At 34.3% G+C, this 18,328-nt stretch overlaps 1 protein-coding gene across 1 annotated transcript in view; it reads right to left on the reverse strand.

The window, feature by feature from the left end:
- Positions 1-101: 101 nt before the first annotated feature.
- LOC115889524 (probable multidrug resistance-associated protein lethal(2)03659) overlaps positions 102-18,328 on the reverse strand; it is a 56,557-nt gene continuing 38,330 nt past the window's right edge. The window contains 3 exon segments of the mRNA XM_030909547.1: positions 102-342; positions 11,267-11,707; positions 15,427-15,938. Coding sequence (XP_030765407.1) covers positions 298-342; positions 11,267-11,707; positions 15,427-15,938 — 998 coding nt within the window. The 3' untranslated portion in view covers positions 102-297.

Consider the following 18,328-nt stretch of genomic DNA (forward strand, 5'->3'; position numbering starts at 1 on the left):
TGACAAAAAATACTACCAGTCAAATAATGTCATTGCGGTCAGACTGTACACATTATTCATAGTAGAAACCTATGTTGAATATAATTACATAAACAAAAAACACTTTTTGGATTATTTATTAATTATAAATTAATACATACAAAACATATTTATATATTAATAATTAAGTTGGTCACACATGTATTAAGTGTTTATTACACCTCTGCTTCAATAAAATTCTTCGAGTTTCTAATGTCCCTCTTTAGAAATGTTTTTTTTTCTTCTTCATCTTGTTATTCTATTACAAACCTTGATGGATTACTTATTACTTAATGATTCGTTCCTTATGGAATTATTGTAACTCTAAAAAAGCAAAAAGTTCTTTTTAACTTATATAATACAGGGTGTCAAGAAAATAGTATATCTAATTTTGGTGGCTGATTCTACAGATAAAAATAAAACAAAAAGTTCTTTTGGTTCTTATGAACATATGCCCTAACGCCTTCCGAAAAAGTTGCAGCCCTCGAAAAGTTAAATAAAAATAATACAGGGTGCATGGTCCGAACTGTATTCCGGAAACTTCGGCAGCATATTCTGCACATAAAAATAAGTAAAAAAGTTCGTAATAAATGTATGTCCTAAAATGCTTAGTTTCGGAGATACAGGCTAGAGAAGTATCATTTTTATTTCGATTTTTTCCAAATAATTTCTGAAGTGACGTCAATATTTGGATGAAAATTGGTGTTTAGGAGTTTTTTGGCATGATAACTTTGATTTTGATGTCAATATGACTCCTATTTGTAGGGGACGCCACCTACATGTGTCAAAGGTTTTAACTGTTTTGAAGAGTATATAACTTTTTGTCTGTACCTGTAAAAACTACTGAGTAAATAAAATAATATACAGGGATATTCACCACATACGACACGGAGTATTGTAGCTAAACGATTAAATTTTTGGAAATTGTAAGTTTTGGGCGAGGGGTCAACCACCATGTTAAAAAATGTACAATGATTTCCATATTTGGCAATCACTCATCAGTTATTCCCATGTATTCCCAAATATTACCACTGATTTCCACTAATTGCCAAGTATTTTTATATGATTCCCAAGTGATTCCCAGTTTTTTAACGATTCCCATGTGATTCCCTGATTTCCTCGCTGATTTCCTAAGCAATCACCTGATTCCCAGTCAATTTAATTACGAAAACAATATTTAAGTGTTCATTTTCATTTTATGTGATCGAAAAATATGTACTAGCAGCATCTAGGAAAGAAAATGAATATTTTAAAACAACATCAGAAATTTTAAAAAATATTTCTTCATTACGCCATAAGCATGGTTTCTTAAAGATTTCATTATATTTCATTATAAAAATTTCAAGTTATAATAGTTAAAATATACTGAAACTAAGAAAATTATTATGAATGACATGCGAAATTGCGAGATACATTAACTAAGTAAAACTAAAACATACATAATATATGTAGGTATATTTGGCTCGTAAGTTAAACAGAATTAAAAAAACATTGTACTAAAAATATTAAGGCAGGTACTGCAATAGGAACATGGCATTAAAAATACATTAGCTAAGAAAAACTAAAACATTATTACCTATTTAAAAAAAAGAACGAAACTGATAAATAGTAGGTATCTCAATAGATAAATTATTAACATTTAAAATCTTTGTATTTTTTGTTAATTGCAACCAAATGGTTTCTCATTATAGTAAACGGATCACAGCCACATAATTTGATAGGTCCATAAAAAATGAAACGTCGATAAACTTCTTGTATATAGTCTTTTTTGGGCCATTTAAAAATATCCTTGTCATGTTGTAAAAACTTCATTTTAAACTTTTCTGATTTACAGTTTTTTTTGAATGTTTTTAAGGGCATCGCCTTAACTCTTAATAATCGATCAGTATCGATAAACGCCCCCCTGCTTCCAATCCCTGAGCCCCAAACCAAATTAAAGTTGATTTTTTTAGTATTCTGGTTTTTCCATCATTAAGCGTCAGCACTAGACATGACTTGTGTATTTTTTTTGTCCTGAAAAATCCTTTAATTGTAGCGAATCGTAATTGTTAAACTTTGATGTGTACTAAAGAAAATCTGAGTCTTCTTTTGGCAAGCCGGTCTCGAGTGAGGTTTCGAAAGTGATCTTTTCCTCGATCTTTCGATTTTTATAATCTATAACACTGTCATCTAATTCTTCTTCCTCTTCAAGTTCTGTACTACATGGAATTTGTTCAGTTGGTAAGTCAACATTTAACCAACATTCCGTATTCATTACCGTACCGTCTAGCACTTGATATTGCATCTTCTTTGGCTTTTTCGATCGTGTGCTTAATAAGTTCTACGGATGGAAGATTAATTTGATAAGAAGGAGAATCATAGCCCAACTTTGAACAATACATATCTTGCATATATTTCAATTTTTTCATCTTCGATTTTCATTTACAAAGATCTTCAATATTCAGTTGGGAAAGGGAATATGCTATCAATCCATTATGTAAAAGTAGAGTTATCAGATATTGTGGTATTAGCTCAAGCCCTTTAGTAGATTATTGATATAATCCATTCCAAAAATAAAAGATAAATAAAAAAAACATTTTTAAGTTAAACGATTTTATTACAAATTGCCCTAAAAAGTAAAAAGCAATTTGGCCCATTTCTGTTTATTACAGCCTAGATTTAACGTTAATGGCACATTAGGTATACAGGGTGTCCCAGGATGAGCGTGCATTAGAAGTTTCTAGAGAACTACAACATCTAGCTCGGAGATTTTTTGTACATCATAGTTTCACAATACGCCATATAAAATCGCGCCACGATTTTATATGGGACTTAAAAATATACAGGGTGTCCCAGGCTGAGCGTGCATTAAAAGTTTCTAGAGAACCACAATATCTAGATCGGAGATTTTTTGTACATCATTGTTTTACAACGACATCTATCGATTAAAAATATTTTCAATATGGCGGCACTTCCGGAAATACCGGAAGTTGACAGCAACTTTCTTATTTTAAAGGGGTGCCCCCATTTTTTATTGCATACTTAAATTCTCTGTAAAATTTTATGAATCTTTATATTAAACACTCTATATCTAACATTGACCGTCTTTGAGAATAAAAATATTAAAAATTTTTGAACGAAAAAACTGCCTGTCAAAAATATGTGTATAGCCTAAACGTCAAATTTAGTGTTTACCACAGCCACTGTGCCATCAAGAGAAAACATGTGGCAATCTATTTCAAAAATTAAATTGTTCGAATGTCATATAGTAATGGCCGCAGCTGTCATAGAATTGAGCGTTTAAAAAATTATCGTAAATCATTTTTTTCAAATGGAAACCCACTTTTTTTTATTTCACTAGTAAAAAGGTTTTTCAATTCGTTACTTTTTGACTATACATGTTCGTATACCTAAAATTAATCGTTTTTAAGTTATTTAAAATTTAGTTTTAAAGCGTATATTTTTCTTGATATTAACCAGTAGCCTATGACTTTAAACGTCAAGACATGTAAAACAATAGATCTGGTCATGTCATATTGTGAGGCTTTGTTCAAAAAGCAGCATCATTTTCGAGCCAACTTTGCGCTACTTTTTTTCGATCATTATATGGAATATTATTAATAATATCAACTATTAGATATCAACGTTTTCAAATTAAATCATAAATAACTTAAAAACGATTTATTTTAGGTATAGGAACATGTATAGCTAAAAAGTAACGAATTGAAAAATCTTTTTATTAGTTATATAAAAAAAGTGGATTTTCATTTGAAAAAAATGATTTATGATAATTTTTTAATCGCTCAACTTCATGACAGCTACCGCCATATTATTATATGACATTTGAATAATTTAATTTTTGAAATAGATAGCCACATATCTTCTCTTTATATCACAGTGGCTGTGTTAATCACTAAATTTGACTTTTAGGCTATACAAAATTTTTTGACAGGTTGTTTTTTCGTCCAGAAATTTTAAATATTTTTTTTCTCACAAATGGTTAATGGTAGGTATAGAGTGTTTGACATCAATATTGATAGAATTTTACAGAGAATTTTAGTATGTAATAAAAAATGGGGGAACCCGTTTAAAATAAGAAAGCTGCGGTCAACTTCCGGTATTTCTGGAAGTGCCGCCATATTGAAAATATTTTTGATCGATAGATCTCGTTGTAAAACAATGATGTACAAAAAATCTCCGATCTAGATATTGTGGTTCTCTAGAAACTTTTAATGCACGCTCAGCCTGGGACACCCTGTATATTTTTAAGTCCCATATAAAATCGTGGCGCGATTTTATATGGCGTGTATTTTATTTTATATTTTTTAGTCTTAATCGAGGTCTTAATCAAAAACACCCTCTCCACCCCTTACTTCTTTAACTGCTCTTTGAACTTACCCCCTTTACACACCTCACCCACCTACACCCGTTTTCGTTGATTAAATTGCGAGTTATATTGTATTCTCGCCAGATCAAATTATCTATCTGAATACCGCATATTCATATTTGATTTGGTTCCAAAATTGTGAATTTCCCCCCTTCACACCCCTCACTCACCCTCTTTTTTTTATTAAATTGTATTTTTACCACATAAAGTCATGAATCTGAAACCGCAAGGTCGTATCATTTTTTATTCCAAAGTTATGAGTTTTTACCCCCTTTACACCCTTTACCTATCCCTACTCCCTTTTTTTTTCTTGTTATTAAATCAAAACATAAATCTGAACAACGCATATTTGTATCCGTTTTCATTAGAAAATTCTGAATTTGAAGAATTGAAGATTGAGTTCATAAAACATAAAATCCTCGTTAAAATCATAAATCTGAAAACCGCATGTTTGTATCTGTTTTGGTTCCAAAGTTATGAATGATGAGGTGATTCCCAACGATTACCACATCATTCCCAGCGATTGCCAGTTGATTCCTAGGTGATTACCAGGGATTCCCATGTGATTTCCAGATATTCCCAGGTGATTCTCAGGGATTTCCATGTATTCCCAGTTGATTGCCATGGTATTCCCAGGAAAATGTACAATGATTTCCACGAGTGGTTTACCCCTCGGTTTTGGGTTTGTTGAAGGACTATTAGAGCTACAATTTAAAAATATTGTTACAAGATACAAAGTGTCCCAAATAAATAAAAAATATCAAAGTTGTATTTTTTTAAATAGAACACCCTGTATATTATTTTTTGTTTCTAAGATTAAAATAATGGTAAATTTGATTAAGATTTATCGCACTTAAACCTTACCGTTTTTGAAATATTTTCAATTTTGTGAAATTGCAGTAAACATTTTAAGGCCTCATTTTTCCAAGTTTTTAATACTAAATATTTACTGAAGTTTATTTATTGATCAATTATTGTGTTGCAATGATAAAAATAATACTACCTCATACAGAGTGTCTAAAAATTTATTTTAAATAATTTCTAGCTTTAAACGGCAATAACTTAAATGGAACACCCTGTATATTTTAGGAGAATCAGATGTAGAATTTAATTGTCTCTCAAATTGTGTTATACCATTTATACCTATCCCTTCAAGTTTTCATAGAAAATATATTTTTTTATAATTTAGACTTCATTTATCAATATGCCCATGGAATATTGACATTTGAGATTGTTTTTAAAGCAACAAATGTACAAAACGTACAGGTGCTAAAAACAATTATATTACTAGCCCATTTTTATACAAAAAGAAAACTATTTAAATCTTTATAAAAAAGTATACCATTAATTAAATATACCACCATTATTTCCACCCAAATCTTAATTAATTACATACTTAATTGTGTTAGTTAAAATAATTTTTCTAAACAAGTGTGGATTTGAATCAGAAATCAATTTAATAAGTAAGATATAAATGCGTATAATAAGTTATGAAAATGAACGTCTCTGTTACAAGTTACAAATAACAAGCAGTCGTCAAAAAATGAAATAAAGTTTTTAATGTGTTACTTTTACCATACATACATATACATACTGCCATTACTCGCTGACGAGTATTTGAAGACGCATCACGGCACGCATCAGAAGATGGTCACGCAAGGCGTTTTCTTTCATGAGCCTTTCTGTGACTGAAAAGCCCAATACGTGATGTTATTTGTCTACCGCACTCCGGACATTCAAAAATCTCATTGCTTTGTTGCCTCTTAACTTTTTGGTTCTCGCTGTTAACTGAGTTTACAATTCTTCTCCATTGAGTCTATTGTGAGCTGCTACTTCCCACTCATTCTGCACATTAATCCCCTTTAAGTTTTCGTGGAAAATGTCCTTGTACCTTTTGAGTTGTCCACCTGGCCTCCTCTTACCGTCTACAAGCTCACCGTAAAGCAGTGATTTTGGTATGCGGTTTTCTTGCATTCTGCATACGTGACCAGCCCATCTTAGTCGGGATTTTGTAACCATGACTTCAATACTCTCGCAGTTAGCTTTTTCAAGAACCGATACGTTTGAGACGTGATGGAACCATTTGATTCTTAAGAGTTGTCTAAGGTGTCTCTGTTGCAGCTTTTTTAATGCGTTCATGTGTCGGCGGTACGGCACCCAGGTTTCGCTCCCATATAACATAGTGGGGATTATTATTGCTCGGTACACTGCAAGTTTCGTTTTTGTGCTCAGGTCATGGTTGTAAAAAACCCTGTCTTTTAATTTCCAGAATGCTCTTGAAGCGCTGCTAATCCTGTGCTGAATTTCAGAGTCGATATTGGCCTTTTCCGAAATCAAACTGCCGAGATAATTGAATTCCGCTACATATTCCAGTAGTTCTTCTCCGATTTTTATAGCATTGTTGTGATCTTCCGGGGGAGTGCACATGATTTTAGTTTTGTCGATGTTTAGCTTAAGGCCCAAAGCCTCGTATGCCCAGGTATATGTGTTCAACATTTCTTGTAATTGCTGTACAGTTTTTGCAACTAGAGCGCAATCGTCAGCGTATTGAAGTTCTGTGATGAATTTTGTACGTGTTTTTGCCCTGAGTCTTTTTATGTTGAACAGACCGCCATCATATCTGTATCTAATGCCCAATCCTCTCTCCTGCAGTTTGCTGTCCACTATAATGGAGAGCGCTGCCATGAATATGTTGAATAGGAGAGGCTAAGACACATCCCTGCCTAACTCCTGTATTTGTCAGGAAGGGATCGCTTAGTGATCCATGATGTGACACTCTTGACTGGTTGTTGTTATGGAGGCTTTTACACACTGTAAGAAATTTGTTGGGTACTCCGAACTTTTTCATAATTGCCCAAAGTGCATCTCTGTTCACAGAGTCGAAGGCTTTTGTTAGGTCGATGAAGGCAACATAAAGTTTAGACTGTTGTTCTTTTACTTTTTCCTGTAGTTGGCGGATGGAAAATATGGAATCGACGGTGCCGCGGTTAGTGCGAAAACCTGTTTGCGATTCTGGAAGGATTCTTTCTATATGTGGGTGCAGGCGGTTTGACATAATTTTTGGAAGAATTTTTCCGCCGATAGCCAAGAGTGAAATTCCCCGGTAGTTTCCACAGTCTGATGCACTTCCTTTGTTCTTAAATATATTCACTATATTTGCTTTGCAAACGTCCTGAGGTACCTCTCCGCTTTCCCATATGACATCGAAGAGAGCCTTAAGATGAGCAATAAGTTCTTTACTTGCACACTTATAGATTTCCGCCAGAATCGCGTCACAGCCAGCTGATTTGTTGTTTTTAAGCTGTTTTATGGAGGCCTTTATTTCCTGTTCTGTTATTGGGATATCTAATACATCGAGGCTGTTATACTAAGGTATTGTGTTTAGCGCTTCCATATTGGGGTTATTTTCTTGGTTAAGGATATGGCTGTAATGCACTTTCCAGCGGTTTCTGATTTGCTCTTCCTCTTTTAGAAGTTCGCCATTTTGTGCCATGATTGGGCAGCTTGCCTTCTTTGTTGGGCCGTACACTTCTTTTACAGCCTCGAAGAATTTACGGTAATCGTGATGCGTGGCGTACTCTTGAATCTGATTAGCTTTCTGTGACCACCAGTTATCTTTTAGTTGACGTAGTTTTCTCCAAAGCGTGTTGTTGGCTGCTTTAAAGTTGTCTACCAGCCTTGGGTTGTGTGGATTTGTGTACCATACTGTCTAATACAGACACAAAATTCAGTTTTTAGTATTTGGAGCAATTATTATTAATCTACGCAAACAGTCAATTAATGTAGTTTGAATACTGGAATCATATTAATTGGTCCTCTTTAACAGATATTTAAACAGCTTTTTTTTATTTTTAATGAAATAAACGCACTATATCGACAATATTAGTATCTGTTTTTTTTTACAAATTTGTTACGTCCTTAAAAATAATCTAAAATGTCAATATTCCATGGGTATATTGATAAATGCGGTCTAAATTATAAGAAAACGCATTTTCTACAAAAACTTGAAGAGATAGGTAAAATATGGTATAATACAATTTGATAGACAGTTAAATTATGCATCTGATTCTCATAAAATATATAGGGTGTTCAATTTAAATTAAACAAATTGCCGTGAAAGTTAGTAATTATTTAAAATAAATTTTTAGACAATCTGTATAAGATAGTATAATTTTTATTATTGCAACACAAAATTTAGTAAATAGAAATACTTCAGTACAATATTTGTTTAAAACCAAATATTGTGTCAAACCAAACCAAACCAAACGTAAATACTAATATAAATAATAACGCCTAGAGAAATGAAGCATTAAAATTTATACTGTATTTTGAGAAAAACCTAAATATCTCAAAAACGGTAAGATTAAAATGGGGTAAACCTTAATCAAATTTACCTTTATTTTAATCGCAGAAACTAAAAATATAATAATATACGGGTGTTCCGTTTAAAAAAATACAACTTTGTTATTTTTTATTTATTTGGGACACTCTGTATCTCGTGAAAATACTTTTAAATTGTATCTCTAATAGTGCTTCAACGAACCCAAAACTTACAATTTGCGAAAATCTAATCGTTTAGCTACAATACTCCCTGTCGTATGTGGTGAACAACCCTGTACATATCGCTACGAGCAACTATTTTCAAGATATTTAGAATGGAAATAGTCAATACATGTCATTATTGACAATAAAATAAACATATGTTGTGTGTGAGTAGATAGTTATTTGATTGAAATGATAAATTTGGAAACAATTTGATTTTTTTAAATTAATCATAAATTTTTCTTCGAAAAAATTATGATAAAACACTTTCTGGTGAACTTTTGGCAGAAGAATATTTCAAATTTATAACTATTTATTCAACATGTTTAATTTATGTCAATGATGACAGGGTATCATTTAGATTCAAAATATCTCGGAAACTATTACTCGTAGCGAGTTTTACCAAGATTTTACGTAAAAAACGTCGCAAATGTATATTTTTTACTCAGTAATAATAATTAATTTCAGTCAAATAACTATCTATAATAGTCAAAGAAAATCTAGTGGGGTTGCAGTCGGAAGGGTTTGACAAAGAATTAATACACTTTGTTAATTGTCAAGCTTTCGGAATTTATTTATTCCTTCCTCAAGACATTAACGTGGTACAGAAAATACCTTCATAAAAAACTACATTAAAAAATATGGCTCGTGTTGATAACTCCACCGTGAAGCATCGCTAACCAGTCAACTACAAAAAAGGGGGGACGAGGGCTCTTATAGGGCGGTTAAGCCGCCTGATATTTATTTAGAACATTGGAATAATTAAGAGATGTTCAATTAAAAATTAAAAATTCAATTACGTCTCAATCTAAGGCGTGAAGGCGCAAAGTGGCTTAACCGCCCTATAAGAGTCCTTTTCCCCCCTTTTTTGTGGTTGACTGGTCAGCGATACTTCACGGTGGAGTTATCAACACGAGCCATATTTTTTAATGTAGTTTTTTATGAAGGTCATTTCTGTACCACGTTAATGTCCTGAGGAAGGAATAAATAAATTCCAAAAGCTTGACAATTAATAAAGTGTATTAATTCTTTTTCAAACCCTTCCGACTATAACCCCACTAGTTCCTAGATTTTCTTTCTCACTAGTCAGTCGAGACTACTTTCTGCTTATAATAGTCAACATATTTATTTATTTTTGTCAATTCCATTTCAAATATTTTGAAAACGGTTGCTCCTAGTGATTTTTAGCAAGAGACGTTTTTGTTACGTAAAAAATTACAGAAGTAGTATAGTATATTTTTCCACTTGGTAGTTTTATACAGGTACGTGCAAAAAGTTATTACTCTTCAAACCAGTTAAAAAATATGTAGGTGGCGCCCTGTACAAAGAAGAGTCATATTGACATCAAAATCAAATTTATCATGTCAAAAAATTCCCAGACACCAATTTTTATAGAAATATTGACATAACTTCATAAATTATTTGGAACAAATCGAAATAAAAATGAAACTCCGAAACTAAGCATTTTAGGACATACATTTACACAAACTTTTCTACTTATTTTTACCAACAGAATATGCTGCCAAAGATTCCGGAATACAGTTCGGACCGCCCTGTATATTTTGTTTATTTTTTAGAACTTTGGTAAACCGTTTTTCCTGAAATTTGGTTCTCTTACACAAATTTTAATTCCAAAGCGAATGGCTATTCGGCTGTATTCGATGAAAAATTTCATAAAAGCCCTGAGAGGGTATTTTCCATTTGGGTAGTGAGTACTACTAGTGTACTGGTGGTACTTCTATTATCCTTATAGAATACAGTAATTTCAACAAATGATATAAAAAGTTAGAATTTTTTTACGTAAAACAGGTGCTCTTCGTTTAGTTCGAAAAGGTGAACGGTTTTCAAGCTATTTGCGTTTAAAGATTACGATGCATCAATTTTAGAATTAGTGAAATGATAAAATGTTAAATAAATTAATCTTCTGATTTCGCTAATGCTAAAATCGATGCATCGAAACTTTAAATGCAAATATCTTGAACCCCGTTCCCTGTTTCCTAATAATTTTCACACGAAGAGCACCTTTTTACATAAAAAAAAGTCCTAGCTTTAATTTTCATCGCTTGAAATTACTGTATCTATAACGATAAAAGAAGTACCACCAGTAGTACTCTCTACCCTAATGGAAAGTACCTTTTCAGGGCTGTTACGATCACCGTTCGCTTTGTTTCGTTTGCTTTCAATATTCTTAAAAATAAACAACATATATTATTTTTATTTAACATTTCGTTGGCTGTAATTTCTAGAGAAATATTTTAGGGCAGATGTTCATAGTTCATCACACACCGAAGTTAGATACCCTATTTTTTGTACCTTGTATAATGTTTATAATCACGTTACCTCTTCAGCAATGCTTATTAGATTTTCGGCCATAGCTCGACCAGTTTGTTGCACTAGTTCGTAGAATACTCCATTTTCTGTATTCTGTAACAGTTCATGAGGATGTCCAAATTCAACGACTCTACCGGCATCCATGACTAGCACCTTATCTGAGTCCATTATAGTGTGCAATCTATGAGCAATAGTTAGCACCGTACAACTGGAGAACTTTCTTCTAATTGTCGATTGAATCAAAGCGTCGGTTTGAGGATCTACGTTGGCTGTTGCCTCGTCCAGAACTAAGATCTTGTTTTTCCGGACTATGGCACGAGCCAGACACACTAGTTGTCTTTGGCCAACACTGAAGTTGCTTCCGCCTTCGGACATTTTACTTTCTAACCCTTGAGGTAGGTCACTAACGACTGATTTTAGTTCGACTTCTTCTAAAGCGCTCCATATAGACTGAAACAAGAAATTATTAGACTTATTAAGAAAGTTTTTGAATAAAAGTTTGTTTATAATAAAATATGCGTCGTCTTCAAAAGTACAATACGTCTGTCCGTTCTGTAGCTACAGGGTATCCGTGAGAGGGGAAACGATATTCTCTCGATGTTTTTTGTAAAAAAATAGACGACGCGTCCCATCAATAGAAATTCAACAAATTTGCAATTAGCCAATAAAATGAGTGGGCGGAGCGATTTGCCGTGACGCACTCGTCAAATCGACGTATAAAATATATTGCTGTTTATTTAAATGTTTTTTGTCCGCATTCCTTTCATAGACACAGATCCAGCAGATGTACTGTAGACCTTCTTACAAAAAAGAAAGCTAACCAAAAAGTATAACGAGTAACGTTTAAAGAACGAACCTGAATTACATCTAATAGTACGTTTTTTTTCGCAAGAAAAGAGTATGAACTTATTTTTGTCATTCTGAACAAAAAAATGTATTTAAATTTAAATGTATTCCTGCGACCTAAGTTAACTGAACAACCAAAAGTAAATTGATAAGTCAGATGAGCCCTTTTTTTAATTGAAAATGTCAAAAAGTTGACATTTTCAATTAAACAAATGATGTTATGTGATTCTATTCACATGTAAATTTTCTATCAAATGAACTAAAAAAATCCCGAAGGTGTCATTTATAAATGAAAAGTTGTGTATTTTCCGGTGAAAAGGGAAGTGACCGACAACAACTGAATACATCAATCAATCCTAATTTATGTCATATACTAACATATTAAATCTCGTTTTCATATCTCAACAAATAAAAAGTTATAGGGGTGAGCCACTTTTGAGAAACACAATGTATATCTATTGTTGGGTTAACAAGCAGGAATAATAAAGTGCTGATTGCAATAGGTCTCTTAAGAGGGCATATGACTATCAAATGCTACCTGAACAAGCTCAACCTGTATCATGGAAGTATTTCCTGCAAATTCTGCGATAAAGGTCCTGTAGCAACGGACCACATAATATATCACTGCGAGGTTCTGGATCGCAAACGGCACTTTCTATTTGATAATCAAAACTCCCAGTGGATGACATACCAAGAATCTACAACGTTGTGAAATACCTCACTGTAGTATTGAGCAATAAAAAGGATTGGAAGAGAGAAATGTTTGCTCACCATGTAAAAGACCATTTCATAACGTGGTATATTGATGCTTCAAAAACCAAAGCAGGGACAGGAATTTGGGAGGTGTATTTGGGCCGAAAACTAAATACTCCGAACCAATAGGCACCTAACCAAGCATCCTTCAGGCAGAAATCTACGCTATCGAAAGATGCGAACAATTTATCTTAGATAGAAACTATCGGAAACAGGAAATATCCATCTTGTCCGATAGTCAAGCAGCACTAAAAGCGATGAACTCAGTAACCGTCAATTCGCAGTTGGTCAAAGAATGCCTAGAGAAGCTGAACAAATTAGGCAAGAAGGACTTGTTCCAGAGGAAACAAAAGAGAAAACACTCCTCCGAAAAGGGGAGAGTAAAGAAACCAAGAAACAACCTGACTCATCTCCATCAAAGGGACAGAGAGTCAGGTTCAAAGGGAAAGAGAGTCAATCTCACCTCTTCTCCGGCAGGGAGAGAAAAAAGCCAGGATGGAAAGCCGTCCAACACTTGAGGCAAGCAGGGACGTATCACCAACTTTGCCGCTATTGCTGGAAATGGCGGTACTGCCAAAGGATTTCCCAGAGGTTGCTCTGACCACCGACCAGCAAACCTCTCTAGAAGAGGCTATACTGGACGAAGTAGTGGCGACCGGATCGCAACACAACGATCTACAAAATGTGGGTCAGCTGCGTTTTGCGGGGATACACTTTCGGGTGGGCATGATCCTCATAAATTGTGTATCTCAAGAAACGGCGAATTGGTTGGTGGAAATCGCACCTAAGCTTAAAAATTGGCAAGGGCCGGAACTGGTTGCAGTGAAAGGAGAAAACATATTTAAAGGGGCGGCCTTAACGGTCTTTCTGCCGAGGAGCAAGGGGAAAGACACCACCTACCTGCTGAGCAGTATCCAAGGTCAGAACTTCAATCGAGTTGGCGAGTCATCAACTCGAGGGAGGAGGGTCATGGTCAGGTCCTCACAATAAGAATTGACCTCAAATCCAAGGAGGCAATAGAGAAAGAGGGACATATCCTCTATTATGGATACGGGACAACACCGGTATCAGGTTTAAGAAGAGACCAAGTTAAAGAGGTGAAGAAAATGGAGACAGATCCTCCAGTCTCCACCTCACGGGTTCCTCAGCCGGAGGCGAGCTGCTCGACCGTGAAGAGCGGCACGGAGGGCCCGACTCCAACCGTGGAAGGGTGTGTACCCACGGAGGAAGAACTGTTGTCAGAGGAGGATGGGAAATACCATGTCCCCTGTACAACAGTATGGGGTATGATGGGTTATGGAATGTGTGATGGCTCAAGAAAGGGGGACACAATAGATATTTAATATCGCAGTGGTTAACCCCCCCCCCCCTCTTACTCATTCCACATTCCACATGCACCTAATATGATCTAATAGACTATTCGAGAACTGTTTAGCTGTGGGTATATAACCCCAGGCCTGTGCAAAAGAGGGAATAAACACTTTGACGCGTACAGTTACCGCGCTAAATTCAAAATAAATTCTTTTGAGATAAATAGTTAGATAAATAGTAAATAAGTTGTAAATAGTTCTTTAAGTAGCTTTATCGTTATTGTTTTGTTACTTAGTGTAAAATAAATTGTGTTTAAATAAATTAGACTTTCTATTCACACGGAACCGACGAAAAACGTAACAATCTATTCCTATACAGGGTGTTCCTTAATGATATGCTAATATTTAAGTAGGTGATTCTTATAGATACATATTCTAAGAAAATAACTTCAAATGAATATATGTCCTAAACATCTTAACTTTTCAGATATAGAGTGGTAAAATTTTCTAATTTTTTTTTTTCAAAATATCTCTAATGTTATATTTGATACACGTCTTCCATGCATCAAAATGCATATTTTGATATACAAAAAAGATTATATTTCTTAATTTCCTTCCAACCGATGAAGAAATGAATTCCACACAACAGTCACCGCATCAGATTTTCTTTTTCAGCGATTTGACCCTGAAATAAATTGATTTTAATTTTTTAAGCAAAATCTATGCGTCCGACGAAAAGAATCAAAAGATAAAAAAATATTTTTTTTTTAATTTAGAAATGAATGGAGATCTTGAATATAATTTTTATTTTAAGAGAACTCGGTGGTCTACCACTTTTTTCTCCAAAAATATTCAATCTAAAACTCGTATGGACGGCACTGGATGAAATAAATAAAATTATTTGTACATCAAAAAATGTATTTTGATGCATAAAACATGTGTATTAAGTTTCATAAAGCTATCTATAATAAAATAAAAATTATTGTGAACATTTTTTTTAGAAAATTTAATATCAGAAATAAAGATGTTTAGAAATGAATGGAGATCTTGAAGATCACTCAGAAGCAACTCAGAAATGAAGATGTTTAGGACATACATTTATATGAAGTTTTTTTCGTAGAATAGGACCAAGAATCAGCCCTTAAATATTAGCATGTCATTAAGGAACACCGTGTATAAGTAATTCTAATACAAGCTCATTAATGGCTAGCCGTATATCGCATAACGGAAAAAAAATCTAAATAAGTAATTACTACTTACTTCATCAGTATATTCGTCAAATGGATCCAAGTTCTTTCTCAGTGTTCCCGAAAACAATACCGGTTCTTGAGGTATAATAGAAATAGTCGATCTCAGACGATTAAGGGAAATAGTAGCCGCATCTATATTATCTATAACTATCTTTCCTTCGTTAATAGCTAATCTGAACAGGGCCATAATAATAGACGACTTTCCAGCGCCGGTTCGCCCCACAATACCAACTTTCTCTGAACTCCTGATACTAAACGTTAGATCTTTCAGAACCAAAGCATCGCCGGCTACGTATCTTAGATTTAGGTGTTCGAATGTGATGTCTCCTTTCTCAGGCCACGATTTTGGAGGATCTCGTGTTGCTTCATCGCGTTCTGGTACTACGTCAGCGTATTCCTTTATTCTTTCTACACAGGTCATGGTGTTCTCAAGTTCACTCCATTGTCTCATTCCCCATTGGAACATTCCTGTTAAGTTCAGCGATTGAGAGATGGCTAGACCCACGCTACCTCCAAAGGTTTCTGGAATCAAAACATAAAACATAAATATAATTTGTATTTAAGTCACATAGCTGATAAAATAACCATCTGATGTAAGCATGATAAATGGACTACCTTAGAAAAAGCGCAGGTATATCTAAGATGAAAAAAAGGCAAACATCGAGGTCAGACGTATCATAAATGCATCGGAGGAAATAGTACTAGATCGAATCGAAAAATCCAGCATAAAATGGTTTGGATATGTTCTGCAAATGCCGGAGGTGGCCAAAAAAAGTTTTTCAATGCGCTCCCCAAGGCAGAAGAAAGAGAGGCAGACCTAGTAGACATTCAAAATAAGCAAAAAGTAGATTGGGTAAAGATAAGGCGACAAAACTTATTTCGATTTTTAGAGATTATTATATTTTTTCCTCCCAGTTGTATCACAGAAAACCAGGTCGAAGCAGTAATGGGCGGTGGATAAATACGGGTTCAAACCTTTGGGTATTTACCCAAATTTCAATATACCGGGTATTTGCACATCAATGGGTAAAAATGATTAAGTACCATAATATATTTCTTAGTTCTGATATCAAAGTTAGGTACCTTTTTTCTATTTTAATGTGAAGGATTTTTTTCTAGATTATTAGAGTGAGGTAATTATGTTTAAGGCACTTGTTTTTAAACAAAATGCTTAAAGCACAACAACCATGATTTGGATTGTGTGTGCATTCTCGAAAAAAATAATAATGGAAACCTTTTATGTTATTAAGTATTGATAAAGCAAAACTATGAATTAACTCGTGAACTAAAATCAATCAAAAATAACAGCACAAGGAAAAAACAATACAAACTGAAAATTACAATTAAATTGTGCTATCAACGTGGTTTTTACAAGAGTAGCATTCCAATAATTAAAGATTGTGCTATTTTACTAAATTTAGTATAAACGGAACTTACTTAACGTGATGCAAATAATATAGGTATGTTGTTCATTTGTACGTAAACGTTTTTGTTGCCGTTCTAATATTCTAAAAATTAGTGAATGTTTTGAATAAAAAGATTAAGAAAAAAGCATGTTTATCAACAACACTGGCGTTCTAGTTTTACTTAAAATATGTAAAAATATAATGTAGGGTAGACTCGATAAATAGGTCACTAGATGACATTTGTTTTTAAATTGTTAAAAAATATATTTCCAATAGAAATAAATCAGTTAAAATAAGTATTTAATAACAATAATATCAGATGCGCTACTGAAACATCTAAATCATACTGACGTATCCTAATCTTTTTTTATAAATTGTGAGTAATAGCAAAAAATGCAAGAAAAGAAATTCCAGTAATTATGTTAATTCTAAGTGAATTTCATAATTCATTGGTTTACTACAATTAACGTGTATTCGTGTTAGTTATTTTCCATGGAAAATTATCTTCTTATTTATCTCGATCTTAAACCGAGATCTACCTGCACAATTTTGCAATAATGTCAATGTATTGCAATAATGTCAATGTTAATTTAAGTGCTCAGTTCTGACACAATATCTTTCTAGATTTACTACCGCGAAATAAACTCAATTGTAGAATAAATAACATAAAACAAACTCAGAAAAGCACAACAGGTCCGCAAAATTTCTTAATTAAATTCAAATGTATCAACTGAAACGTCAAACAAAACTCTCAAAATTTGGGGTTCATGATGTTGATTCCGTATCTTAATGCACGAATACGGCGTAGCTAGCATTATACTCCTTCCGTAATCTTTTTATTCAAAAACTTAATGGAATAATCATTTGACTAATGTCAATTTTCTTCCCCTACGAGATGCGAGACCTTGACGTTGGTGGGGAAGGTCCCGGCCAGGGCACCGGAGGGGACCCCTCTTGCGCTCTGGCTAGGTCTAAGGAGCATCTCAATGTCTTGTCCCTGGCTGTAGTGTCGTGGCCAGGGAACTGCATCAAGACATAAAAACGATGCCGGACGGGACCTCCTTCGGGACTTAACGTCCGTCATACCGTAAGTCTTTCTTAGGAGAGACATGGGGGCTTTGGCTTTACTGTCTGAGCCGCGTGGATGAGGTACCACTATAAAAACCTCCCCAAATCCTACGGTATAGTGCGCGCCAAAGGGATGGATGGTCGGGGGGAAACCCGACCACTAGCGACTAACCTGGGATACCGGGCGACCTCCCAGCTCATAAATGCCTAGTCACGGTATTGCGGGGCTCTGCCGTGATGGTCGTTTCTTTCCCCTGCTACTCGTGGTATCATTATATGGACCAAAAAAGTAATAAACCCAATGACGAGGATGGATCAAACCGTCCCGATCCTTCTCCTAAGGAGGAGGAAACTAAGGAGCGTGGGACTATTCCTACCCCAAACAACTCACCTCAGCCGGATCAAGAAACAGAGGGGCCCAGATCCCCTTCGCCTGGG

This window comes from Sitophilus oryzae, unplaced genomic scaffold (genome assembly GCF_002938485.1).
Source record: "Sitophilus oryzae breed Bouriz unplaced genomic scaffold, Soryzae_2.0 scaffold_815_pilon_pilon, whole genome shotgun sequence".
Taxonomy (NCBI): Eukaryota; Metazoa; Arthropoda; class Insecta; order Coleoptera; family Curculionidae; genus Sitophilus; species Sitophilus oryzae.